Source organism: Centrocercus urophasianus, unplaced genomic scaffold (assembly GCF_019232065.1).
Source record: "Centrocercus urophasianus isolate 14NV4802_14NV808 unplaced genomic scaffold, USGS_Curo_1.0 seq_18, whole genome shotgun sequence".
Taxonomy (NCBI): domain Eukaryota; kingdom Metazoa; phylum Chordata; class Aves; order Galliformes; family Phasianidae; genus Centrocercus; species Centrocercus urophasianus.
In genome coordinates, this window is record NW_024884733.1 from 4,031,631 (window position 1) to 4,056,359 (window position 24,729).

Here is a 24,729-nt window from a genome sequence, read left to right on the forward strand (position 1 = left end):
TACTGAGCTTACGGTGCAGGAATAATCCTAAAAATCCTTCATGATACACTCTACTGAAAGCATGCTGGAACAATCTTTGTGTGTGGGATAAATAACTGGGGTTGACTCCTAGGTGCTGAAAAGACCAACAAATGCTGTTCTGTCATTGCTTGCCATGCACTTAGAGGCATATTTAAACTGTAGGAATCTTCTTGCCTGCTTCAGGTGCCAACAAACCACACAGGCCAGTCAACCTCGTATATATGTGTGCACGTATTTGCATTTATTTCTCTAATGCTGGTAGACTCAGTCCAGACTTGTGTTCTGTTTTCCTGCTACCCTGATCGTATTGTCATGCAATCCCATGAAGAGCAAAAGGATGTGTGCACCTTTAGCACCTAATGATTTCTGCATTCCTTTCAAGCATGGCTCATAAAATAACACGCTTCTACCTCTATAGGAAGTGCTTAAGGATATTACTTGATTTCCATGGTCCTTACTTAATTTAAAGTTGTCTCACATGCTGTAAATAACTATTATTTATCTTTCTGCTGCAGTATTTTTCCCTCTGTTTTGCAGCCAGGACTTTGAGGTTTGCCTTCGTTACTGTTAGAGGTGTGCAGGTATTTCTGCTTAGTTACTTCCTGCACTTTGCCAGCTTTGCTTTTCAAATGTTTTATATCTCAATGCCTTTTTGATGCTTTCTGGAAAACATTGCTTTCTACATCAATTATACAAGTTCTACAAACTATGTAGGTATTTATGATGTCATTTCTTCTTTAGAGCAAATCCTTTCATCAATAATGTAGATAGATGGCTCAGAAATAGCTCCAGCAGGGCTCTCATTTGTACTTTCCATTTACCTTAAGTTGCTTTTAGGTTTTTTTTGTTTTGTTTTGTTTTTTCTGGTGCTTCAGCTGTTGTTAGTGCACAAGAAATGAGGTGGTTATACCAGAACTTCGTGTTTCCAAAGAAATTCCTATCTGCCTTGAGTATCTAAAGAGATGAGGTTTTCCTTCTGTCTAGTATAAATTTGTTTTGATGACCAGATCTGATAATGTACAATAATATGTTGTCCTTCATGAAAGTGTTTACTCTAAATCACAAGAGTAGAAATGAACACGTGCTTGGTTTCCAGTATCAGTCAGTAGCATCTGTTTGATTTATTGAAGTCCTACATATGTGCGTGCATTAACTTGGATTTGCTCAGTTTCTGTATCATGTTTTACTTTTCTCAGGCAGATGCTTTGGTACTCAGTAGTTACTGGCTGCTCTGAGGTGAGGAAAAGCATTCAATATTAGTGGTTGGTGTTTGAGGTTTTTATATGCTTGCTTATCAGTTGCTTGGCTTACTGAGGTTCTTCCAAGGGGAGTGATGAGTGCAGAAGAGATTTCTGCTTGGATGGGTAAGCGACTATCTGTGTATTGTTGGCTTATAGAAGTTGGAAAAAGCTGACAAACTTTCATAAACAAATACATTCTGACACAGGCAGAGCTCACTGGCACAGAAAATTCAACTCCCTTCCCCAAATGTCTGTTTTATTTCCACATAATGTTCATCATACCAATGGGGCAATTGAGAAGCTGTCGGATTGTTTCCTGTTAGCACCTGTTCTATAGCAGCTGTACAAATTTCCACATAGGTGCGTGATGTTAAAAGGGAGTTATAGAGAAAACTGTTGAAACGTCATCCCAAGTGTTGCTGGTAAGATGAACTTCGCTCATCTCTCTGAAAACTGAATTCTGAAGCAGGCTGTGATGCTGGATTTCCTGTCGAAGTATGATCCTCTTTGTCTGTTAACAGCTTGACATAAATTACTGTGAAATATTCCCTCAGCAGTATTTTCTTCCTCATCAGTTATAGTGTAAGATAGTCAGAGTAGTTTTGTCTTCTTTCCTATAAATGTGAAGCCTCTCTTTTTGTCCCATCGTACAAATAATGTGTCGATGAGGCAGATGTGTATCCCAGGACTTGAATTTTGCAGGCTTGTAAACTTGTATTCAACAGCAGTTGAGTGCTTTGTTGTCTCCACCTTGCTAAAAGCCTGGCCCTGGGATGGTTGGGTTGTGTTTGTGTGGCTGTTGCCAGTTTTGCCTGCAGCACACACTGTTTTAGAGAAGCTTATTCAAAGAGCTGCATGGAAAAGCGAGTTTTTGTGGCATGCCCATGTGATATGTAGTTTTATATAATACTCCATGCCTAGCTCCTTAGTCTCAGCTTTCATCACTTCATGTGCTTTTGGTGCGTGAGTTGTAGTGATGCTGCTGACAGTACCTGAAATGCATGCTAAGGGCATTCAGTGCACTGTTGGTACAAGTTTTTTAGTGTGATGTTTCTGTTCAGAGTGCGTTGTCTATGGATGTATCCTTCTGTTGCTGGTTGCACTAATATATGACTGCATATCTAATGCATAACAAAAATATTTTGCAAACTGAACACCAGTTAATGAGCACATCGTCAGTCTTTTACTGTTCTGCTTGTTTGCAAACAGAACAGGTTGTTATAAGGCCCTGTGGTGGGAGGCCTGGAAAAGCAGATTGTGGAAAGGTTTTCTTGTAGTCTTGCAGAACTGTGTAATTCATGAGAGTATCTGACTCTAGTTGAAATTGTTCCCGTTTCTTTTCTCTGTACCTTTTATTCAGGCAAAGAAATGCCAATAGCTCCTATCTTTCAAAAAATGTCTTCAGGATACGATTTCTCCTGTTTTGTTTGTTTGGGGATTGTCCTCCTGTTCCTGAATGAGCGAGCCTGAATCTCTTCTTCAGATGTTGAAGAAGTGTTTCTGAAACAGGCTATCAATAGGCTTGCATTCTGGAGGGGGAGGTGGAAGAAGGTGAAACCTTAATGTATTTGTTGTGCTTTCTGTGCTTATGTTTGTTGGTTCCCTAATTCTTTCCCTCTTGGAGTACGTGAGGAAAACAAACTGCCTTGTAACTTTAGATGTTAGGCTGTTCTGACAGCAGCTATAAAATAACAGCCAAGTCCAAAGGAATAAAACACTCCTTTATGCAGTGTCCTTGCTGAAGACCTACAGAATGGAATAGAGGTCTCTGAAAAAACAGAGTTGAGGAACCTGATAATTTTGGAGCATAAACTTCTTAAGTTCTTGCGCAGTGAACTTGTTTTGCCTTAAAATTCTGTATCTCTACATTTTTGTTGAAAGAAAGCAAATCTCTTACAACTTCAGGCTGAGCTTAAATAGCACATGAAACACACGGTCAGGATTTTGGCCTACTTGTCACTTGTGATGATTCTTTCCTTCTGCTCAGTTTACTCCTGCATTGTGGGAGCACCAGGATCTGCTGCTGCTGGCAGCTGTGCCAATGCTAGTGCAAGAACGCGTTGCCTTTTGCTCTGGTATCTTCCATGTGCTGGAAGCCCTAAGCTGTAGCTTCATGGTTCTGAGTCAGTTCATCTCTGCTGGGTGTGGGCAGATTTGAATGACAGAGGTTAGAACAGTAAGAATCTCCTATTTGTGTATGAAAGAGAAGAGCATTGACTACTGGAGCACCATGAAGGAGTAATCTTGGTAGTTGTAAATTGAGTAAGATATGAGACGGCACTTTGATGTGAATTGCCTTAATTTTACTTCTACCTTTTTTTTTCTAGATCTAAGTGATGATTGTGTTGTCCAGAATGTGAATGCATGCATGGTGTACTCTGTAGATAGTGTTTGCTTAAAAAAGGAGAAATTCACTTGTTTGTTTGTCCAAAGGGTTTTACTTTGTAGGGAGAGAGAGGGGGGGATCTAAGTTAAGGACCATATTTGAATAAAGCATTGTTTTATACTTTAAAGACTTAATTCTAAATGTAAAACCTAATAAAAAAATGTTTTTTTTTTTTCCTATTCGTTCTTTATTTTGTCTCTGGAGCTTGAACAGCTGATACTGACTGTTGTGCAACAGCTGCTTAGGGAAAGAGTGCATGTGTGACATACTGTGCAGCAGCTGAGTTATTTGAGGAGGGCAGGGGTGCTTTGAGAGTGCAGTAGGCCCAGCTGAGCCACTGAAGAAAGGAGTCTGTTACTGGTTTAGCTGTACTGCTCTTGCAGTTGCTGTATTGCATGCTTTCTTTCACGAAAGAGTCTGGTATCAACTGAAACAGCTATGGGTTTTTTTTTTCCTCTTCTGATACTGTTCTCCAAACACTTTTCAAGAACTTGTTTTATTCTGACTTTAAGCATAAATTTACGTTTTATTCATGCTCTTCTGCTTTATCCTCCTGCAATTTACACGTAGCAAGTGTATCCTCTCGCTGGGCTCAGTTTTGTTAGCATAAGCAAGCTGAGGCTTCCGTTTCCTCCTCTCTGATGGAATCTTCCATCAACGTGGAACCCCTTCCCTGCATCACACGTTTGGGTTCAAATCTTTTAGAAGGTGAGTGACCAGAGCTACACAGAGTACAGCAGTCAGTCTCATGAAATATAGTGGCAGTAGTGTTTGACTAAACTAATGCAGGCATTAGTCATTTCCAAATGATATGTTGAGACTCTGAGCAAAAATTTTACAGGGATTATCCTGTAATGATTGAATTTTATTTTTCATTTTCTTGTCCACCAGATGGCTTTATTCCTGCTTATGTTACTCTGCTTTCCTCTATTTCCCAATGTTGTATTGTTCTACTGATGCTTGTACTGGTGTTGGGTATTTAATAACTGTTAGTAATCTCTTCCTAGTCTAATATTATCTTCAGAATTATGCTCTGTCTCTCAGATTTTGTCATGCTGTTATCCACTTGCCTGTCTTCTACTGGGGTCTCTTATCTTAGTCCTTGCCAGCTGTGTCAGCTTATCAAACGCTTTGCCAAGATTCATGTCTGACTGGAGACTTTTTAGTATGTGAAGTTTTAGGTCTGGGATTTGAGCATTTCAGTGCAAGTTTCTTGCAGGAGTGTGGGTTTATACTAAGTTGCTTGAGCTTTTATTTCACCTCCACTGTGAATGTTTCTACTTACCAGCTTTCATGCGTTTTACTACCTCTTATTAGTATCATGCTTGCTGTAAACAGAGTTAAAACGTGTTTAAGGGACTTTCAGTCTAGGCCAGTCTGTGATTCTGTGACTCGTTATCACAGTGCAGTGTTTTTGCTGCTTCCAGACTCTTTCCTGTTACAAGGCAGACAACATACAGCCTAGCAAATAAGGGATATTTCTTTGCTGTTAGATAAAGTGTTCCTTCACTACCTGTGATCCTTACATACGCAGGTCTTCTAGGCGTGCTGAGGAGCGCGTGCACCAAATTGAAAGGAAAAGCAGTGTGATCAGCCTTCACCCTGCTGGCAGCTGGTGCCAGTTCAGGTATCCTGTGGTGACCGTCACGCCTGCGTGCCAGTGTACTTTGTACTTCCTTGGCTCCTGCGTGCCCCCAGGCTGATTTGAACCACTTGCAGGCAGAGTGAAGTTGGCTGTGCAGCAGCTTGCAGGCAGCACTGCCGTGTAGCAGGATATCCAGAACCTCCACCTGCCACCTTGGTGCGGGTAGCAGGAGGTGCCCCAGCATTCGTACTGAGTTGGGTTGAGTCAGCAGGATTCTTTGTGCTGCTTTCTGTTCAAGATGCAGCTCGTTACCTGGGTGAGTCACAACATCTCTGTGGTGATCTTATGGGAACTGTAGCCCATGTTTGTCCTAATAAGACTGAAAGGTATTTCATAAATGTGTAATGTTATAAAGATCAAGGGAAAAGTATCTGGAGAGTGGATTAAAAAAGCAGTAATTTAATTCTTCCGTGTTTTTAGTGTTGTTGGATTTACATAGGTCGTACTGTTTGTGACCTTTTAGCAGACAGATTTTAGTTTTGAATTGCTTAATGGGAATTGGAGAACAAACAGGAACCTGACACCCAAAAAAACGAGCACTTTTAGGTGTTCTTCATGTAAAGTAGAAATTGGTGTGCAGAGTGGTTGCGATAGATGCTCTTGTAGCTATGCATGGTGAGAAGGAAGTCGAGATTGACTTGTTTTGTGTTTACACATTCAAGAGAAGAGGGCAGTGAAACATCCTAAATGCAGAAGCAGTTCCACAGAGTACTTCTAGGCAGAAAGATCTGACTTTGCACGTAGGAGGTGGGTGTGAAAGAAGAACTTGAGGAACTGGGGTTTGTTTCATTGAAGCGTGTTTTGTGTTCACTGGTAAAAATGAATGTTACTTTAAGAAGTGTCAAGTGATACTGGAAAAAACACAATTATAACTAAGAATCTAAGGGCTCAGATCCAGAGTGGCCACAAGATTTCATCAAAGCATGTTGAGGGCATGGTGTGGAATAGCTAAGCCTAGCTGGGCTGTACTGTGCACATAGGGAAGTGAAGACAGCGAAGCCCAATATTTTTCTGTTCCTTGTTTAGGAAGAACTAGCTTTTTTCTGTACAGTATGAAAAATACCACTGAGAGTTTCCATGCAATCAACTTAAGCTCCTGATCTCATGTTAAACAGGTCATTGGGTTCTACAGTGCTTTGGTCCTCAAGTCCTTGGTGGTGGCTCCACATTCGTAGTTGATCATAAGCCATGCAGGGCATTTCTTTTTTCCTTCATGGGAATCTGTGAACAAAACATTGACATTTTGTACCTCTATTATGAATAATATGGTCAAAAATGTTGGTCATCCTGACTCTTGAGTTATTCATTAAATTGCTATGTGGATGTGCTTCCTCAAAGCTGTTTGTACCATTCCGGATGCTTAGCAGACAATTTTTTAATGTAACGTTAGATTTTGCTTTTAAAGTGTTGCTTGGACAGTATGTTTTACAGCTAATATTTTACCAAAGCTTTGACAAAAGTATCTCTGGATTCTACACTGGAAGGGACTTGAGATTAGGCATCTTGTTAGGCACCTTCCTGTGATGGAGTGATCCTCAAATGCTGCCTTGAGTGAGTCTACAGAATAACTGTGGCTCGCTGAAGGTGGCATCCCTGCTTAGTGAAGACATTTCCCTTCTTTGGATATGACAAATCTTCAGTATTTTTGGGTTCCTTTTTAAAATATGGTATGCATGGCATGAATAGGTGGGAAGATACCGTGTGGGGTACCTAATAGCCCAGGCTTTAGACTGGCTTAAAAGCATCTCTGAGTATTTCATACTGCATATAAATCTTTCAGTTCCATTCTTAGTACATTTCTGAGGACAGAGGCATTTATTAAACTGAAAAGAACAAATGCTGAAAGTTCAAATTACTCAGTGTAATTCATTTCTTTGTAACTGGATATACTGAGTACACACTGAAAACTGATGTGTGATTCACTGCTGCAGTGTGGTATGTCGTTTCACACTGTGAATCACTTTGTGATATTGCTGTTCACTGCTTACTGCAGTGTTAAGCAGAAGGGTAGGATAGCAAGCAAAATGCTTAATTACTTCAAGTTTGGGATTTCTTTTTGTTTGCCTTGAATGAGACACCAGCCAAAATTGTTGCCATGAGCTGTTATTGTTATGGGAGGAGTATGATTTCGTATTAAATTTGTCTTTCATAGGCACAGTTTTAATGTTGTGAGTTCTGGAACTTTGAAGTCAATAAATGCTAGTCAGTAGCAGTTCAGTGCTATTTCTGCCCTTTTGCTGTTTATTAATGAAGTGGGAAGAAGTATGTGTAAATATATTCAAAGATAATATCAGAATGTGGCAATGGGTATGAAATTAAGATCGCATGGACAGTGTTGTTACATACAGTGCAGCCTAGTTGCCAAATGTTTTATTTTGCTAGCTCAGTTTCTTTTTAATGCAGACTTTTTCTAAGTGATTTTCACGTAAAATCTACTGATATATATATATTTCTTTTAAATGAGGGACTATCTTTAAGTTCTCATTGCACAATTTACAAGAGCTGTTGTTTTAGTGGCAGAAGCCAAGATAAAGCACTGAATCCAGCACTGGCTGTAACTCGGTGAGGCTGCTGTGATTTAAGACAGCAGGTGGGCAGCTGGCTTCTGCAGCTCTGCGCTCAGTCTGTGCACAAGGTATGCTTTAGTTCCTGCCTCCTCTTCTGGTTGCGGGACAGATTGTAGCCCATGCTGTCTGACCTGGGATAGCTGGGCAACTGAAAAAGGAAAAGAGAAAGACATTTACTTTTCTGGAGCATATATGGTTGCTCTCTGCCTTCCTGTCTGGTGCCACTTCTTACTTTAGCAGCGGATTTCAGTCATTCTCGATCAGCACAGTTCCTACAAGTTCCAACACACTGGCTGTTACAAAAGATCTCAGGTCAATGTGCACCATCTCTATGCTCTAGCTGTACAGTGGAAAGTCCCTCACCTAGTTTCCATGTTTACCTATTCTGTTTATCCTGCTGGTAAGTGAATGAGCTTGTGCTGTGTTCCTTCAGCACGGCAGTGAGTGCTTTTCCATCTGGCTCTTGGAATGGGAGGGTGCAAACAAATCTGGTAATAAGTTGGGATGCAGGTAGGAAGCTGGAGGTGTTGTGATAAGGAAGCAAGGATAAGGCTTGAGATACTGCACTAGGAAACGTGGAGCTGGTGGAGGCAAGGCTGCGAGAGCTTATCTTAGTGTGTATGGGTTGTGTGGCATTAATCATCAAACTGGGCTTCAACCTTATTACTGATAGTGGGATTGGATTAGATTAGGTTGTACTGCCAACTCCATGGGCTTCTCTAATGAGTGTAATTTCTTTGGAAGTACCAATTATGCTGTGCCATAACGAAAACAAACAGCACCCTCCAATTCCCTCCATGGAGCAAATAAACAAAACTTTGCTTTCACTTTGCTTACCAAAGCTCTTCTCTTCCCCTAATTCATTTTTACTCCTTACCCTCACTGAAGAAAAAGAAGTGAGTATCTATGAGATAGCAGTTGAACGTGTGGTCCTTAGTTGAAAATGGGCTTTATGTGATCCTTGGTAAACTTTGTAGTATGTTGAAATGGTGCGGTTTTAATTTTCCTCATAATTAGTCATTACAAATGTGTGTTCTTAAGGGCTGGTTTTTGAGCAGAGAATAAAATGAAGTTGGGACAACAGCATGTGAAGAGTATGTAGGAAAGAAGAGGTCGGGAGCTGAGTGGTTGGAAATATGAGGCAGTGTGAGAGACAGTTGGGACGGGAGGATGACAGTGACAAAACCAGTTACAAGCCAAACAGGAGGTGGTTTTTTCCCTTTTGCATGGACTGTTAGTATAATACATTTAGCTGCTATTTTTAGTGGAGGAAACATAATCTTAAATACAGTCTATGGGCTGGGAATGTAATGTTAAAGCAGAGGGAGGTGTTTTCTGTGTTGTGAAAGATAATCCCATCCATGTTTCTTAAACAAAACCTCAAAACCTCAGCTTGTGAATGGCTGTTCTGAAGCACAGCACGCTGCAGGTCAGCTGAGGGCTGTTACTGCCCAGAAATACCTGGCGGCTGTAGTGTTTGGCTGCAATTCACCCTGTGGTTCTCCGTTTCAATTGACCTCCTTTGTGTATTGCAGTCCTACAATGACATTTTAAAGTTTTTGCTTTTTTGAGGCTATTTTATTATTTAAATACTGCAGTTTCTTGCCTTCCAGCCTTGTCAGCACAGCATACCTGTTTAGCGTACTTGGAGACTGAGCTTTTCAGATTATTTTCTTTGTTCCATTGCTGTAAAGGTCTTAAATATTTGATGCAGTGATTTTGTCATTCGATATTATTCACCTGCCTGTCGTCGCCTTTTGTTTGCAACCTGCCTAACAGTTCTGAGTCAAACTACAAACCTCAACTGGATTCCATAAATAATGCATAAAAATTCGGGTACAGTTGTGTTTGTTATGAACACACACCTATGAAAACCGATTTATAAGTCTTTTTCACACTAGGGGGCACTAGCATCTCATGAAATATAGGCCCAAGCCAGTTTTTACTGTTTCACATATTGGGTAGTCTTACTCAAGTCTTGCTCTTTCTGTAGCTTCCTTTTCTCTGTAGGAATGAAAGCTAAACACAAATGCAGCCTTGCAGGAATACATCAAAAATCAGTGTGTGGAATTTTCTTTTCTGTCTTTTGGAGGTTGGTTTGTTTGTTTGTTTTTTCCAAATGATAATATGAGTCACATGTGGTGAAGTAGGCAAATTCCACTCGTACTCTGAAATTGCTTCTGATGGCATAATTTTCAATTGGTGGCGGTGAATAGGTATATAAGAAATTATCCATTAATTTCCTAGTAAATTGTATAGTGAACATCTTTTCTATAAGATATAGTAATAGATATACAGTATAGATTAAGTGTACTTTACTTTGGTAGTCAAAGGAAAAGAACAGCCTGCAACATAGGTCATGTACTGAGCTTTGTTAGGGTAAATTTACATAATGATACCTGCTGTGCATCGCACGGAAAGTCTGTGCTGGCAGTGAGTAACTGATTGCAATGGAACCTTCAGCTGTTTGCCTTAGACGTTGAGTGGATCATCTTAGAATATGTGTTTGAGTCTGAGGTTTGGACCTCCATGTGCTGTAGCCGTTTTGGAACTTCTTGTTTTGCGATGGATTTTTTTTCAATGCTGAGTCTTGTTTAACATGCTTGAGCAAAGTAGTTTCTAACTGACTTTTTGCTCTTTGTAGGAATGATCATTCAGTTGCCTTGGAGATGATCCTTCTGCTGTAAATGTAGGGCTGGAGATTAATGTTGTGGGCAGTATGGACCTAATGAACGGACAGTCAAGCAGTGTTAATATTGCAGCTACTGCTTCAGAGGTAAGGATTATAAAACTGTGGATAATTAATATCACAAATGCTAATTTTGTTTTTATATTTGCCGAAAAGTAATTTTTTATTTCAACAGGTCCGGCATGGGAAGTTTTTGATGTGTTGGTTTTATATACCCCAGTTTAGATGTGAGTAATTAAACCCCTGACTTCTGTTTGCCAACAGAAAGCATCAGCTAGCATTGACAGCCTTGCCATAGCCACTGACTGCCTTTTCTGTGCTCTCTTCCGTCACGTCAGGCTTTTCTTTGAGAATTTTAACAATAATAGATACTCTTAATGCATGACGCTAGGTTGGCAAGGCCTGTGGGAAATGTTCTTGCCTTTGATAGGTAGCTGTGTGTGTAGGGGCAGTCTGACATTTATTTCTCCCGCTTTGAAGTCACTGTAGCTTTCCATTTACCATCCACTCATTGAGACTGGAAAATGAAGTCAGCACCAGAACTTGGAGGATTTTTTGCCAGAACTGCTGAGAGTTGTGACTGCTTCATAAATTCTTGGTGCTGATGGAGGGCTTGCAAGACCTGTTTTCTTACAGATTGCTCCTTCTGAAAGCTTTTTTTTTTTTTTTTCCTTAAGTGCCTTGGGCTGAAAGGATATTAAGATCTGCCCTCAGTCTATTTGAGTGATCTTTCCAGAAGTGCTGTTTCTATCTCGAGTGACTGAATACATACATGGGCACGTACAGATGTACAGTAAGAACCTGAACTTTCTGCTTAGAGAGGACAGTTGCTTTATTGCCAATGCATATTTTATTATATTGTTGCTTCTGTCAAATTACAAAACCCATTTTTACAACAGTAGATTTCATTTTTTTTCACTTTATTTAGGAGAGACAGTGCTGAAGAACACTGAGCTCACTAGTGATAAGAGCTGCTAAGTCCTGACAACAGTTGCTTCCTTGAATAAATGTCTGAACCTTAAAACATTTTTATTTTATACATATACATATAAAACATGTTTATTTTATAGATATATTTACTCATCCATTTTAATAGCAGGGCCACAGGTGTTCCATGTTCTTTGTACACACATATGTACCACAAACAAGGTGAAAGGACAAGTGTTGTGTGATGAAAAAGAATCAAATCACATCTGGAAACTTCACAAGCACTGTGATGCTGTTATGTATTGTTTGACCATTTCTTGATACGTAACTGATAGCCTTTCTTAGAGGAGAGCTCTTATGTTACCCAGTATGTTTACGTTATGTCTGATGAAATTGAGTACAATTGATTTGTGCTTAAGAAGGTAATAATTACCAGTGTCACATAAATTTGCCTTAAACCAGTTGTTTGTTGGGTTTTTGTGGTTGGTTTTTCTTTTCTTGAACCAAGTGGAGGAAGAAGATGTTGGAAGTGACATGCTACTGAAAGTGCAGTACTTTTGTTACTGAAAATGCACGTCTGAGTTTTTGGTGTTTCCTAAGTCAGGTTTTTTCAGAGAGATGGCACTGTCAGAAGAAGCTAAGCAGAATGTTAAATTTACGTGTGTATTCATTATTTATCTTTGCAACAGAAGTGCTAAAAGGGGGGGAAGAATTAATTTCAGTTTGCTGAGTTGTGAAAGAGTTCACATGTTCTTTGTTGGGAGTGAGAAGCTGAAGTCAAAATGTGTAGCACAGCCCTAAAGACCTGCTTTATTAGGTTCTGAGGAAAAGAGATGGGAGCAGCATAACTGTTTACCTGCGTCAGTGATGCTGTGCTATCTCCCCTCCTGCCCTAACATCAGTATACATGGCACAGGTTGTTACTGAAAGTGCGGTGAAGCTTGGCTTCCACAACAGGCAAAAACGCTCATTGATATTTGTTGTGTATATGGCCAATATCCATGATCCGAAATATACAACATTAGTAAAATTCCAAGGTCTGTTAGAAAGTGCCTTCAATACGTGGGTCAGTGTCTTGTCAACCTCCCAGGAGTAGTTAAGAGAGCTCAAGAGCTCAAGTTAAAACTAGGTGGGTTTTGGTTTGTGTTCAGTGTGCTTTGCCACTGCAGAGTTGGAAGTTCCAGCAAGACTGTGAGTGCTCCTTGTGTCAGCGCTAGGTTTCTCTCTCTTAGAAGCCTCCAATGCATGAACAAAACTGACATGGGAGCTCTGATGGCACTTAGTTTGAGGCTCTGCTGTTCTTGAAACTTACAGATACAGAATCACTTAGGTTGGAAAAGACCTTAAAGATCATTGAGTCCAACCATGACCTATCCATGCTACCCTAACTCCAACAACCCTCTGCTAAACCCCATCCAGAGATTTTTAAACACATCGGGGGATGGTGACTCAACACCCTCCCTGGGGAGCCTATTGCAGTGCTTAACAACCCTTTGTGTAAAGAAGTGTTTCCTGATATCCAACCTAAACTTACCCTGGAGCAACTGGAGGCCATTTCCCTTCATCCTGTCTTCTGTCACCGGTGTGAAGAGACCAACCCCGCTCTTGCTGTAAGCACCTTTCAGATTTGGAAAAGAGCAATCAGGTCTCCCATCAGCCTCCTTTTCCCCAGACTGAACAGCCCCATATTACAGTGTGCTTACAGCAAGCATTGCTGAAGAAGCATTGTGGTAACTGTGCTCCCTCATGATGTTTTTGTCCATGCCACATCTCATTTCTTGCTTTTTTAATCAAGAGTTTGCTTTACACCAGCTTTCTGAAAGTGAGAAGAAACAAAGGAAAAAGCATGTTTAGCTCTTCAGGTCTTCACAGGAAAGTATGGGGCAGTAAAGTGATGACTTGCTGTGTGTGTACGTTTCTGAAATAAATGTCCAAGAAGTGTACATCTGGATGTGGCATCTGATCCTCTGTGGGGACAAAAGTGTGATGATTGAACAGAATCCAGATTTGCATCTATATCTCTATGTCTTTCAAATTTTAATTGTTAAAAAAATGCATAATTGCTTATAATAAGCATCTTAAGTGCAGACATGTAGGTCACAGTGCAATTTTTGTAAATTTTAAAGCTTGTAAGAGACTGATAGTGTTCTTTGTTAACTATTCTTTTGGGGCTAACTGTCTTTTTTCCTCCTGCAGTGATTTGTTGTTTGCTTGAAATTCAGATTTTGATTCTTATTAACTATTCTCCCAGTGAAACACTGGAATTCTAAACCTTGAAATAGAAGGTTTGTGTGTTGAGGACCACCTTTGAAGTCCACAGGAGCCAATTTGAGAGTCTCTGACTGTAGTGATTTATGTCAGGAGGAAGCAAGTTCTGTGGCTTTTTTAATTGTTAATTTGCCCAACAGGAAAAAAGTGCAACAGCGGTGTTTGAAAAGAAATTTTGCTCATGGCAATGTAGAAAGAAGGAAACCAAAATATCATCAGTGTTTTTGTTTGTTCCTGCAGAAGAGCAGCAGTTCTGAATCTCTGAGTGACAAAGGTTCAGCTGAACTGAAGAAGAGCTTTGATGCAGTGGTATTTGATGTTCTGAAGGTTACACCAGAAGAATATGCAGTAAGCAACTTAATTTTTGTTCGTTTGTGGGGTGGTGTTTGTTTTTTATATATATATATATATATATATATATATATATATATTTTTTTTTGGTAGCTTTCCCTTCCCTATAGGAGATCCTGTACATTTCGTGAGTAGTTTCTTTCATCCTTTGCTTTCATAGGTAGACAATGAAGAGCAGTACAGGATCCAGATTCTGGTTAATGCTGTGTAGTCCTTTTGGGGCTGTGCTCTCCAGGCATTTTTTCACACTGTTGTATGCAGTGTGGAACAGAGACTTTTAATTCTGTATGATGTAGCTTGATTCTGACACATATTTTTGTTGCTAGGATATACTTGATCTGAACTTGTTTTGGTTTTTTTTCTGGAGGCATTTTATTTAAACCTTTTGATGGTTTGTTAATATATGCTGATAGGGTAATGAAGTTACAGATTCCTAGTTTTATTGCTCAGGCAGTTGCAGATGCTGGCAAATGGTGCACACACATCCTAACTGAAGTTCCTAACAGCTTGTGATGATGTTTAACAAGACTAGAAATTTTCACTCGTTGTTACAGAACAGTCCTACATTAAAATAAGAAATGATATAGTCAAAACTGCTAATAATCTTTGCCCACCTTTGAAGGAATTGTAGTGATTTTTTACACTTCCCAAGAAAAACACTGATGACTGACTTGCATGTGAGCTGCCTAGATGGTAGTTATATTACAGAAAGCTTGTGTGATGTGCAGTCAAGTTTGTTGCATTTCATCTCTTCTCCAACAAGATAGCTTTTGAGGTAGCCCTGCTGGACACCTGGTGGCTATGATTCAGGATTATAGGCTCTCTGGATTAAAGGATCAGCAGCATAGAAATTTTTAAGCTCAGTAATAAGTAAGTAAAGCAGAGAGTGTTTGTTATTTGTAGGTATTCTTACTGGGGGTAAACACAGAACTTCATAGGTTCCACTTAGTGCCTTCTTGTAGCATTTATGTTGCAAGAACTTTTTATTACAGATAACACATGAATATCACCTCTCTTCCAGTGCTTCTCAGACTTGGGTCTGTAATGCACTTATTATGTAGTCAATGATGGGTAATTGGATTTTACCTTCTATATACAAAGAAGGACTATTCTGTACTCCTTGAACTTTGCTAATTCTTGCATCCATAGTGCCTTTTTCTTTTGAGTGCAGTGGTACAGAAATATCAGTTGGATATCCTGCAGAGCCTGAGCCATTGAGTTCTTTAATTTAAGTGAGTGATGTATGCTGCTTCAAACTGGGTAGGGTCCCACTTGCAGGTATGATTGTTTTTTTTTGTTTAAAGGTGTTGCATTGTGAACATGCAGCTGCAGTTTTTGTTTATAGAATGTGATATTTTGGTCTTTTCTCAGGTCTGCTGGTGCAGGTTTTGATGTGCATGGCATGCGGGCTCCTGATCATCACTGTTGGAGATGCATAGCTAATAGAGGAGACTGCACTGAAAAACATTGTTTTGTAGCTGATAATTTGCTCTATCTAATAGTGCTGTTGTGCTCTATTGTAGTTTTCATATATAAATAACTAGGAGGCGTTAATTTCAGAGCAACCTACATAGCACATTCCAGGTTTTGTTTGTTGTAAATGGATCTGAGGTGTCTCAAAGCATTTTTAACAGTTGAGTAAAATTTCTAGTGGTCAGTGTACGATCCTTTAGGTTGTAATTAATTTCATCCCTTTTTCATTAATATTTCTGTATGCAGGTGTGCTTCCTAGCTGATATTTGGTTCTTTGGGCAAGTTCATCTGGTCTTGAACTATTGCTTGTTTCAATGCTGATCAATCTTGATAAAGGTTGTGGAAATAGGTTGGCTTGCCAAAAACTTACGTTTCTTGGCAGAAGAGTACCTTTGACTCCTTAAACTTGTCTCTATTTTAGTGGCTGTTTCCTTATTCTTACTGTTTCCAATCTTACCTTAAAGGAAAAGTGTAAAATCTTCATTGGGTTTTCCACGTTGAGGATGCCATTATCAATGATAGTGTAAAACTCTGCTAGTGAGGCTTCCATCATAATAATGGGTATGTACCCTTCAGACTGGACACAGATATGTTACTCATGGGTTTTGGAAGGTATGAGAAAGCTTCTAGTTTGTACCTCTTGTAAAACAGATAGTACAGATAAAAACAGTAAAACAGTAGTGCAGACTACTGACATCTGTGATTTAGGGAAGGCTGCATACAGTAAACAGCTGTAGAAAGAATACTGTTTTAAAATAATATTTTCTCAAGTGGTGAACTGAGGAAATCATTTGTGAAGTAAGTATTTCATGCACAGGGAAAAGGTAATGTGCTAAAAGCAGTAAAACAGCAATAAAAGCAAGTTGTTGCAGAAGAGCTAGTTGGATAGCTAATTGTCAGGGAGTCTTGACTCTTAAGAAGTAGAATTGCCATGAAGATGAGAGTTAAGTGATAATGTCAGCATTGGAAAGTCCCATCCTGTATCTTTGATGTTGGGTTGTGTTTTGATGAAAGCAGGTAGCTGTGTGCAATGGGGGTAGAGCAAAAGTCGGAATGACGTGAAGTTCAGGAACAGTGGAAATCATTTGTGCTTGTAGTTTCAATACCAGTACAAGACACAAGATGTCTTCTCAGGTCCCACTGCGTTAGGACATCACTGGTATTTTAAAGCTTGATTAATTTGGTTAGTGGGTGAATAAGGGACAAGGTAGAGGAGAAGATGGGTTGATCCTAATCCTGTATTTTCAGAAAGTTGTTCACCAAGTTGAAGATGTTTCTGGTGATTTTATTTTCACATTCTTCCCTTTGGCAATCCCCAAATTGATGTTACACTTCAGTACAGTTGGTGTGCAAGTTTATTTGATGGCCTTCTGTTTGGTCCTTAGTAACTTTCTAACAAAAGCACCACATCCCTTCAAGGGTTCTAGTTTGAACAGTAGCATTATTGTAACAAAGGTGTAATATTACAGTTACACAGCTGGCAACAGCCAGATGTTCCAGGCTAAAGTAAGGTTAAAGGCCATTTTGGAGAGGGCCATGCTGCAGCTGGAATGGGTGAGATCTCAAGGTCTGGCTGCTGCTGTTGGAAATGTGGAGCTTGCTGTATGAATACCTTAAAAGCAGAGCTTCTGGGAAGATGTGTTCAATGACTGCATGTTTCTTAAGCCTGGAGAAAAAGAATGCCATTCAGTGGGTATGAAGCAGGACATGTTTGTCCTCTGCTAAAGATCCTACAGACTGCCTGCTGGTGTAACTGATGGAAGTCTGTCCCTGTTCAAATACCTACGTTTAGGCTGATCACTGCTCACTTCTTCCTTAAACAGCTGAAAGCCACAAGGCAAGTTGGTGCCAGCATTACCCACTGGTGCCTGGCCCTGTAGTTGCAGCTATTCAATGTGTTTACAGGGTAGACATGGCTACAGTGAATGCTGTCCATTTTTTAAAGGAGAACTGTGGTTTCAAGTGTACAGGCACAATTTGGGGGATGGGGATGGTGGGACTAAAGGAAAAAAGAAAAATGCTTTGGGAGCTCGAGCTCCAAATTAAGATGCTGGCAAACCTCAGGTTGAAGAAATATTTATTTTTTTGCTTTACGGTAAATTTTGATTCCTTAGGCAGCTACTGTTTAATTATTTGACTGTTTTTAACTTTTTGACTTGCTTTTCCATTTTATTCATCAACTTTGCCACCGTGGTGTAAATATTTGAGGTAGAATTAAGGGAAGCGCAGCTGTATAAATCCGTTGCTTCTTTTCCTACCCAGTTATCTGAGAAGGATTCTTTATTCCATGACATAGTCTCTGCTACAAAGTAGGTTTGGATTAACACGTATGTGCATTTCTCATTTTGATTTGCATTGTGCTTTGTCAAATAAATGCTGGAAGCAATACTACTTTGAAAATAAGTTACCAATAAGCTCATTTTAAACCATGTTGTGAAAGAGATCTCGGATCTGTTGAATCCCCACGTTTAGAACAGAGCAGAAGTAACTTGGGCTGGCCCCAAGTTCCCTGTAGGCCATCTTTTCTCTGTTGTGCAGGGCTCCACCACGTTCACCATCTACTGCACTGGGTGTCAGTGCCTCAGGGAGCCTGAGGCAAAGTGTCTGCATCTGAGAGCAGGCTGAATAAAGTAGAGTGCAGGGCCCTGAGAGCATTTGATTTCAAAAAAAAAGCCAAACAAAAGCATTTCTGCTTGCATGTGTTCCTGTTAGCCTCACTTTAGAGGAGAATATTAAACAAGTACGTTTGCAGTGAGGGCAAGAAGAAGAAATTTTGGTGTGTAGAAGAATTATTACTGATAAAAGTTTTGGAGTGGACTTTGTAAGAACACAAGTAGAGTTTCAGCACGGGAACTTTAATTCCCCTGTGTTCGTTTTGGGCAGCAGAATTATTTTACTACTGATGCAGTGTTTAACAGAAGCTTAGCTATTTTTTTCAGAGAGGAAAAGTGTTCTGGCAGCCCACAGAGGCAGTGCTAAGCCAAGTTGGAAGGCTTAGATATATTTCCTTCTAAAAATTCAGATTAAGAAACAATTTATGAAGTGCTGCTTGAACCAACATGGCTTCAAGGAAAATCAGATTATCGCAGTGTCCTTCAATAACCAGAATGCAGGCTATTTTTTTTTCATTTCAGACAGAAACTTGTTTTTTCTTTTTCACAATGAGGGGTTGTGTCCAGGAGCTCTGGGATGTGCAGTGTCCTTGCAGGACTAGGTACACGACTGGAGAGCCTGCAGGAAGCAAGCAGCCTGGCAGGAGGAGCTGATGCTTGCAAAAGGCTGGAAAAAGGGAAATTGTAGTCTGCATCATCAAATGTGAATTGCCGTGTAGGGCACAGAGAGGAGCTTGATGCAGTGGTGTTAACTACAGCTAGACGTTCTTAAGTTGCAGGTGTTCTGGCAGGAGGGCAGTCCTGAGCTCACAGAAGAGAGAGAAGGAATTAGGGAGCATTATAACATTTCATTTCATTGACCTGCGTGTGCAAAGGAGCAGCACTATGAGGTGTGACTTATTCACCTGGATGAAAAACGTACGGCGTGACAGCCTTGCCTGAAAGAGGGGTAAATACCTTCAGTGAAGTGCTGTGGTTGTCGTTTTACTATTTTGAAGTCCTTAGTTCTTCACAGTTCCAGCATCTCGACACCCAGGAGAGCTAAATATTTTTAAACTCTGTTGCTGAGGAGCATCCCCGGATGGTCTCTTTCCACTACATACAAAAACTCTCACAGCTTTTGCAGCAGAGGGCTACTTTCCAGCTAATGTTCCTGTGTCCTACCTGCAGGGTGACAACTTGCTGTTTTGTGAAGGTGGTTTTCCCTTGTAGGATTCCTCAAGAGGTTCAGGGGCTGGAAGTACATTAACTGTATGTTAAAATAGTATCTCTTCTAGTAATCTAGAACTTTTAACTTAAATCTAGTGACAATATTAATGAAGAACAACATATAGATGAAGTTACTTCCTGTCACTTCTGGAATGATAGAAAATAGGAAGTTTCTCAGTCTTAGTCTAGTCAAAGAGCTTAGGTAAAGATAGCTAAGAGTAAACTCAGGGTTTTCTATTGCATGTGTAATTTTATAGTACACACAGCTGAGAACGCAATCAGAGGTTATTACTGGCTTGCCTCATGTAACAAACTGGTGTGCACAACTGAAGTTTTCTCACAATTGCTTTTTGTGCACTGTTTATATTGTATTGTGATGTTATTAGGAGTCACGTAGTGGTTATTTCAGGTGTTTTTAGTAATGAAAGTTAATGCTGAGTTGTGGTGGGTGCAGCTTTCTTCAATGCAAATACACCATCCCCTATTTAAAATGTGTGCATTTTTTCTGAAAGTAATCATTTGTTTAGGCATCAGAACTGAAAGGAACAATGCTCCAAGCTAGATGAATCGGTTCAATTCAATCAAGATCAGAAATCTGGGAGCCCTAGGGAGCAAAACATTTGCATGCTCTTTTCTGTTTTTGTACAAACAACAAGTTGGTTTTTTGGTTCATTTCTATTGTAATTTTGCATACTTGTTTTTGTGAGGAGGATTTGCACTTGAAGGTTAGGGTTTTTTTTTGTTGTGTTTCTTTTGTGAGGATGTTTTTATATCATTAATATATATTTATAACAAGTTTTATTTCAACTTTACTTAGAACAAAACAAATACAAAAAAAAAAAACAAACCATCTGAAAATATCCCAAATTTGATGAACAAATTTTTTCTGAAAGTTTTCCCAGCAGCATCCCTCTGCTGCTTTTAACCTTAAGTGCCCATCCTTTTGATTTCACCTCTTCCCTCCATTCTCACATTCATTTCTTATATTGAGGAGCACTGTGACATACGCTGACACATATTTACCTCAAAAAATGTGTTTCCTGAAAGGCTTCCATGGTTTAGAAGTTGTGCCGTAAAGATGGAGTTCTGCAAACTGATGTTACAGGACTGGAGTGTTCTGTATTTGCCTGTTTTATATTACGTATCTGTTTAGCCAGAGTCTAAACTTGGACCTCTAAACGTGAAGGTTTCCCTTCCTTCTGAAAACTCGCTTACTTAATGTTGGATCTTTCAACTTTCTTAGAATAAGTTTGTTTTGAACATGTCTTTCTTGTTAGTTTTAACTCTTATTAACTGTAGAAGTCTGTTCACAAGATTTTTCCCATTCCTTTTTTAAAGTCATACTTCTGGAGAAGTGTATTTGTTCTGCCTGTCAGACATCTTTCCCAGCCCAAGGCATGCCTTGCCCATTTGTTTGCTCTGAAGAGCTTTGAATGTAGATTTCCTCACTAAGAAGGCATGCTGTTAAACTGACACGCTAACGCTGTATTTGTTGAGCCAGCTACAGTATAACATAACCCAGAATGTGCTCTATTACATGTTTAGAAGTTTCTGATACTTGGTAGATTGCAAAGCTCCTGCCATACCCTCCACCTATGGCAGCAAGTCATAAAGCTTGCTGTGGCTCTTGGCAGAGTGGTGCTTCAGTCATTATCCAAGGGTTCTCATCCTTTGCCTATTCAACTTGAGCTTAATCTGCTCCAGTTAGGAGACAGTGGAAAATGCCATGAAAACTGAACAGTATTTCCTGTGCCTGCATTTTGAATTCTTCAAAAGCAAAGCTTTATTAACCACATTTGGAAGAGTTTGTGTTGTCTCGGCTCGCTTTCACAGATTTGCCCACTTACCTTGCCAGAAATGACTTAGGGCTGTCAGTACTTTTTGTGGTAAGCTACAATTCCATGTCTGGGAAACAGGCTTCATGTTGGCATTTTGCATTAGTGAGCCCGACGACCTCAAAAACAAAACAGTGCTGAAACTTAACGCTGAATCAGTCTCCAGCTTCAGTGCAAAAAGTCACTGTTTGTTTCCTTCAAGAATAAGTCACTTTTTCAGCTCACAATAAAAAAGCAGCTTGATTTAGATTGCCTCACATTCAAAAGGCATTCTTTGGTTTTGGCAGAAATTTGTTTATTTCTACTGTGCTTGCTCTGAGTGCAAGGGAATAGAGAATTAATTTTGAAGGCAAAGAATATTTTGGACTACTATAGTCCTGAATTTCTGCTCTTGCTAATCACTGCCACTGAAACAAACTTGCAGGGGGAGGTACCTGTGTCTGATATGCTCATCTTCAGTGAAACTTCCAAGGCATGATAGAATTCCTGCTGTTGAGACTGGTACTGCGGCTGATCAATCGAATGCCAAACCATATTTTAAGATGGTAGTTTGGGGACTCATTTTTAAACTGTTTTTTTTTTAAAAGTTAGTGTATTAACAAATGGGAGATATATGTAATGCTTCATACCAGATGTGAGTATGTTTGTGTTACGGGACCAAGAATGTCTTGTGTATGTAGAAGCTCATAGAGTGTTCACTTTTACAAAGGTATTCAGACATGTTTGAGAGAGCATATTGTTTATAGTATGGACTCAGTTAAATTGATAATTTTTTATGGTTATGTTTGGTTGTCTGAGTGTAGATCTAAAAAGAGAAGGAGATCTGCAATCTGTGAATGTGATTGTTTCAGGAGAAAGCGTTCTCATTTTGTTAGAGCAGGTGCATCTCTTTGCACCTGCTCTCTTTCAACCAGATCACACTAGTTAAATTCTTCTGCAAGGACAACTGAACAAAGCCTCTGGATTCATTGTAAAAGGGGTATTTGCAATTGACTTGGATGGCAGTGGAATTTCTGTGCTGTCTGGATGCCAGGGAAGAGGTGATCTGTTCCTTTGAATTTGAAAGCAGGCAACAGTCCTGAAGTGAAAGCTTCACATGAAGCTCTGTATACATTTGAGAAAGCCAAATGTGGTCTTTGGCTATTTTTGCTAGTCCTAATTTTCCCCTTTCAAAGCGAAACAGAAATCTCACAATAAAAATGTGCTTAGTGATTTTGACACAGGGAAGGTGAGATAGCTGTGTTTAATTGTAACTGTTGCTTTGTAACTGAACAATTGCTTAGCTTGGTTATTCACGTGGTTCAGATATGGTCCAAATATCAACTGCAGGCTTTATGTGTTTTTTTAATAGAACTGTGTAAATTATAGTTTGAAGAGAAATTGTGCTTGAGTAACTGAAGTGAGACCCTTGTATTCTTGGGTAAATCCTTATAGAAAACTTCTTAAATTCAAGCTCTGACTTGAATATATAACTGTAGGATTATGCTCCTGAGAATAATTTGTCATGATTTGTTTATCTTATTAAAGGTAAAGTTCAGAGTGCTTTAGTTTTGCAGGATGGCTGTGTGGTGAGAGCCAAAACCTCTGAGGCTTGCTACTAGATGAAAATGTAATCACAAAAGGAAAGGGAACAGAACAACTGTACTTGTCTTCCTGCAGTATAGCAATTCAATTAGTTGCTAAGTTAATTTTGAAATTAACTTGTAATTTCTTATTTCAGGGTCAGATAACACTAATGGATGTCCCCGTATTTAAAGCAATTCAGCCAGAGGTGAGTTGTTCATTGGTTTGCTTTTCAATTTTAAGTGAGAAGGGTTATGCCCATGCATACGTTCGGGAATTGCAAAGCATAAGTGTGCTCAGTAAATGTCAGCTTTTTACAGTTTGTATAGATCTGAAGCAGATGTTATTTAACACAGATATCTGGAACTAATTGTTTGAGGAGTGGAAATTTAAACGTGCTCAACCAGTGCTGGAAGTGAAGCTGGTTTTCGGTGTCTGTTTGATAAACATCTTAATTTGGCTATTCTGATCAGAACATTCTAGGTTCCAACTACTAATAGATCCAAATGAAAAGCGAAGTTAATAGGATGGATTGCAGATGATATGTTCAAAAAAGTGGTTTGATAGTTGACATTTTTTGTGATTTTTTTTTTTTTTTTCAAAGTATTTAATAACTAAGCTTGCCTTGTTGCCTTAAAATCGGTTGTGTATCTCAGTATATATTAAAGATATGATAGGAAGAATCATAAAGTCACCCAGATAGGAAAAGTTGTCCAAAATTGTCCAGTCCAACCCTCTACCTCTCACCAATATTTCCCACTAAGCCACGTCCCTCAGTATAACATCTAAACAGTTCTTGAACACCTGCAGGGGCAGTGACTTCACCACTCCCCTGGGCAGCCTGTTCCAATGCTTGACCACTCTCTCAGAGAAGTATTTCCTAATGCCAACCTCAGTCTCCCCTGGCAAACTTGAGGCCATTCCCTTTTGGCCTATCACTAGTTACATGGGAGCAGAGGCTGACACACCTCACCACAACCTCCCTTCAGGCAGTTGTAGACAGTGATGAGGTCTCCCCTGAGCTCCTTTTCTCCACGCTGAACAATCCCTGCTCCCTCAGCTAATCCTCATAAGACCTGTGCTCCAGACCCCTCACCAGCCCCATTGCCCTTCTCTGGATGCACTCCAGTGCCTCAGTGTCTGTTGAATCAAAGCCAAAACCAAACAGCAACCCCTAAGCTTGAATACCACAATTTGTCCATTATATTATTTTAACGAATATGGCAGCTTTTCTGTGCTTTTGCTCTTTATGCTTCCCAGAGCACATGCACACGTGGCCCAGTTATACAATAACAAGATTCAGGAATGCTGTCTCAACCTCACAGAACAGTGAGTGCATCTGGAGTTGATCAGCTTTGTTCAGTATTTTATGTAACATTTTTAGCATCTTTGTACAGTGTGTATCAGGGCTAGGGATGCTTTTACATGTAACATTTGCTTCACTTATGCTTTCAGTCCTAAGTGTAGTTTAATTTAGCTGGTAATTAGGCAGCTTTTTTTGTTTGCATGTCTAAAAATTATGGAGTTGAAGTGAAATGTGTCTTTTGTCTCAGGAAAAAGTCAAACATCAGACTGACTGTCAGCAGTTCTCTTAGCCTCACCAAGTGGCCAGCAGTAGAGACTGAGAGACAGTATGAGAAATAGTGTATTTAAACATGGAAAAATCCTTCATAAACTGGAAACTTGGAGCTGCAAGTTGAACCCATGTACTGTGCTTAACAGCCCACAGTGGGCATTTCTTCTTGACTGGTGGCTAATCAAACTCTTTGAACTCAATCATATGTAGATCTTCATATTTTACTGTTATTTCCGGTATGTAATATGAAAATACTGCCTTTATTTGTGCTGCTCATGTCACTCTGTATGTAACTTGTGCTCTCCTGTTCCATAGTAGATGTTCTATTTGCTTTTTCTGTCCCATGCACCTTTTCATTGCCTTTTT

At 39.7% G+C, this 24,729-nt stretch overlaps 1 protein-coding gene across 8 annotated transcripts in view; it reads left to right on the plus strand.

The window, feature by feature from the left end:
• The window catches only part of RALGPS2 (Ral GEF with PH domain and SH3 binding motif 2), a 109,481-nt gene that overhangs the window by 12,554 nt on the left and 72,198 nt on the right, over window positions 1–24,729 (plus strand). For 4 of the 8 annotated variants that reach the window (XM_042819241.1, XM_042819248.1, XM_042819245.1 and 1 more), the window contains 3 exons: window positions 10,505–10,636; window positions 13,964–14,092; window positions 22,945–22,995. In XM_042819241.1, the coding sequence (XP_042675175.1) occupies window positions 10,580–10,636; window positions 13,964–14,092; window positions 22,945–22,995 (237 nt within the window). In that variant the 5' untranslated portion in view covers window positions 10,505–10,579. Of the gene's footprint in view, window positions 1–4,335; window positions 4,357–5,343; window positions 5,550–10,504; window positions 10,637–13,963; window positions 14,093–22,944; window positions 22,996–24,729 lie in introns of those variants that run through there. The other 4 variants (XM_042819247.1, XM_042819249.1, XM_042819246.1 and 1 more) reach the window with 3 other exon arrangements.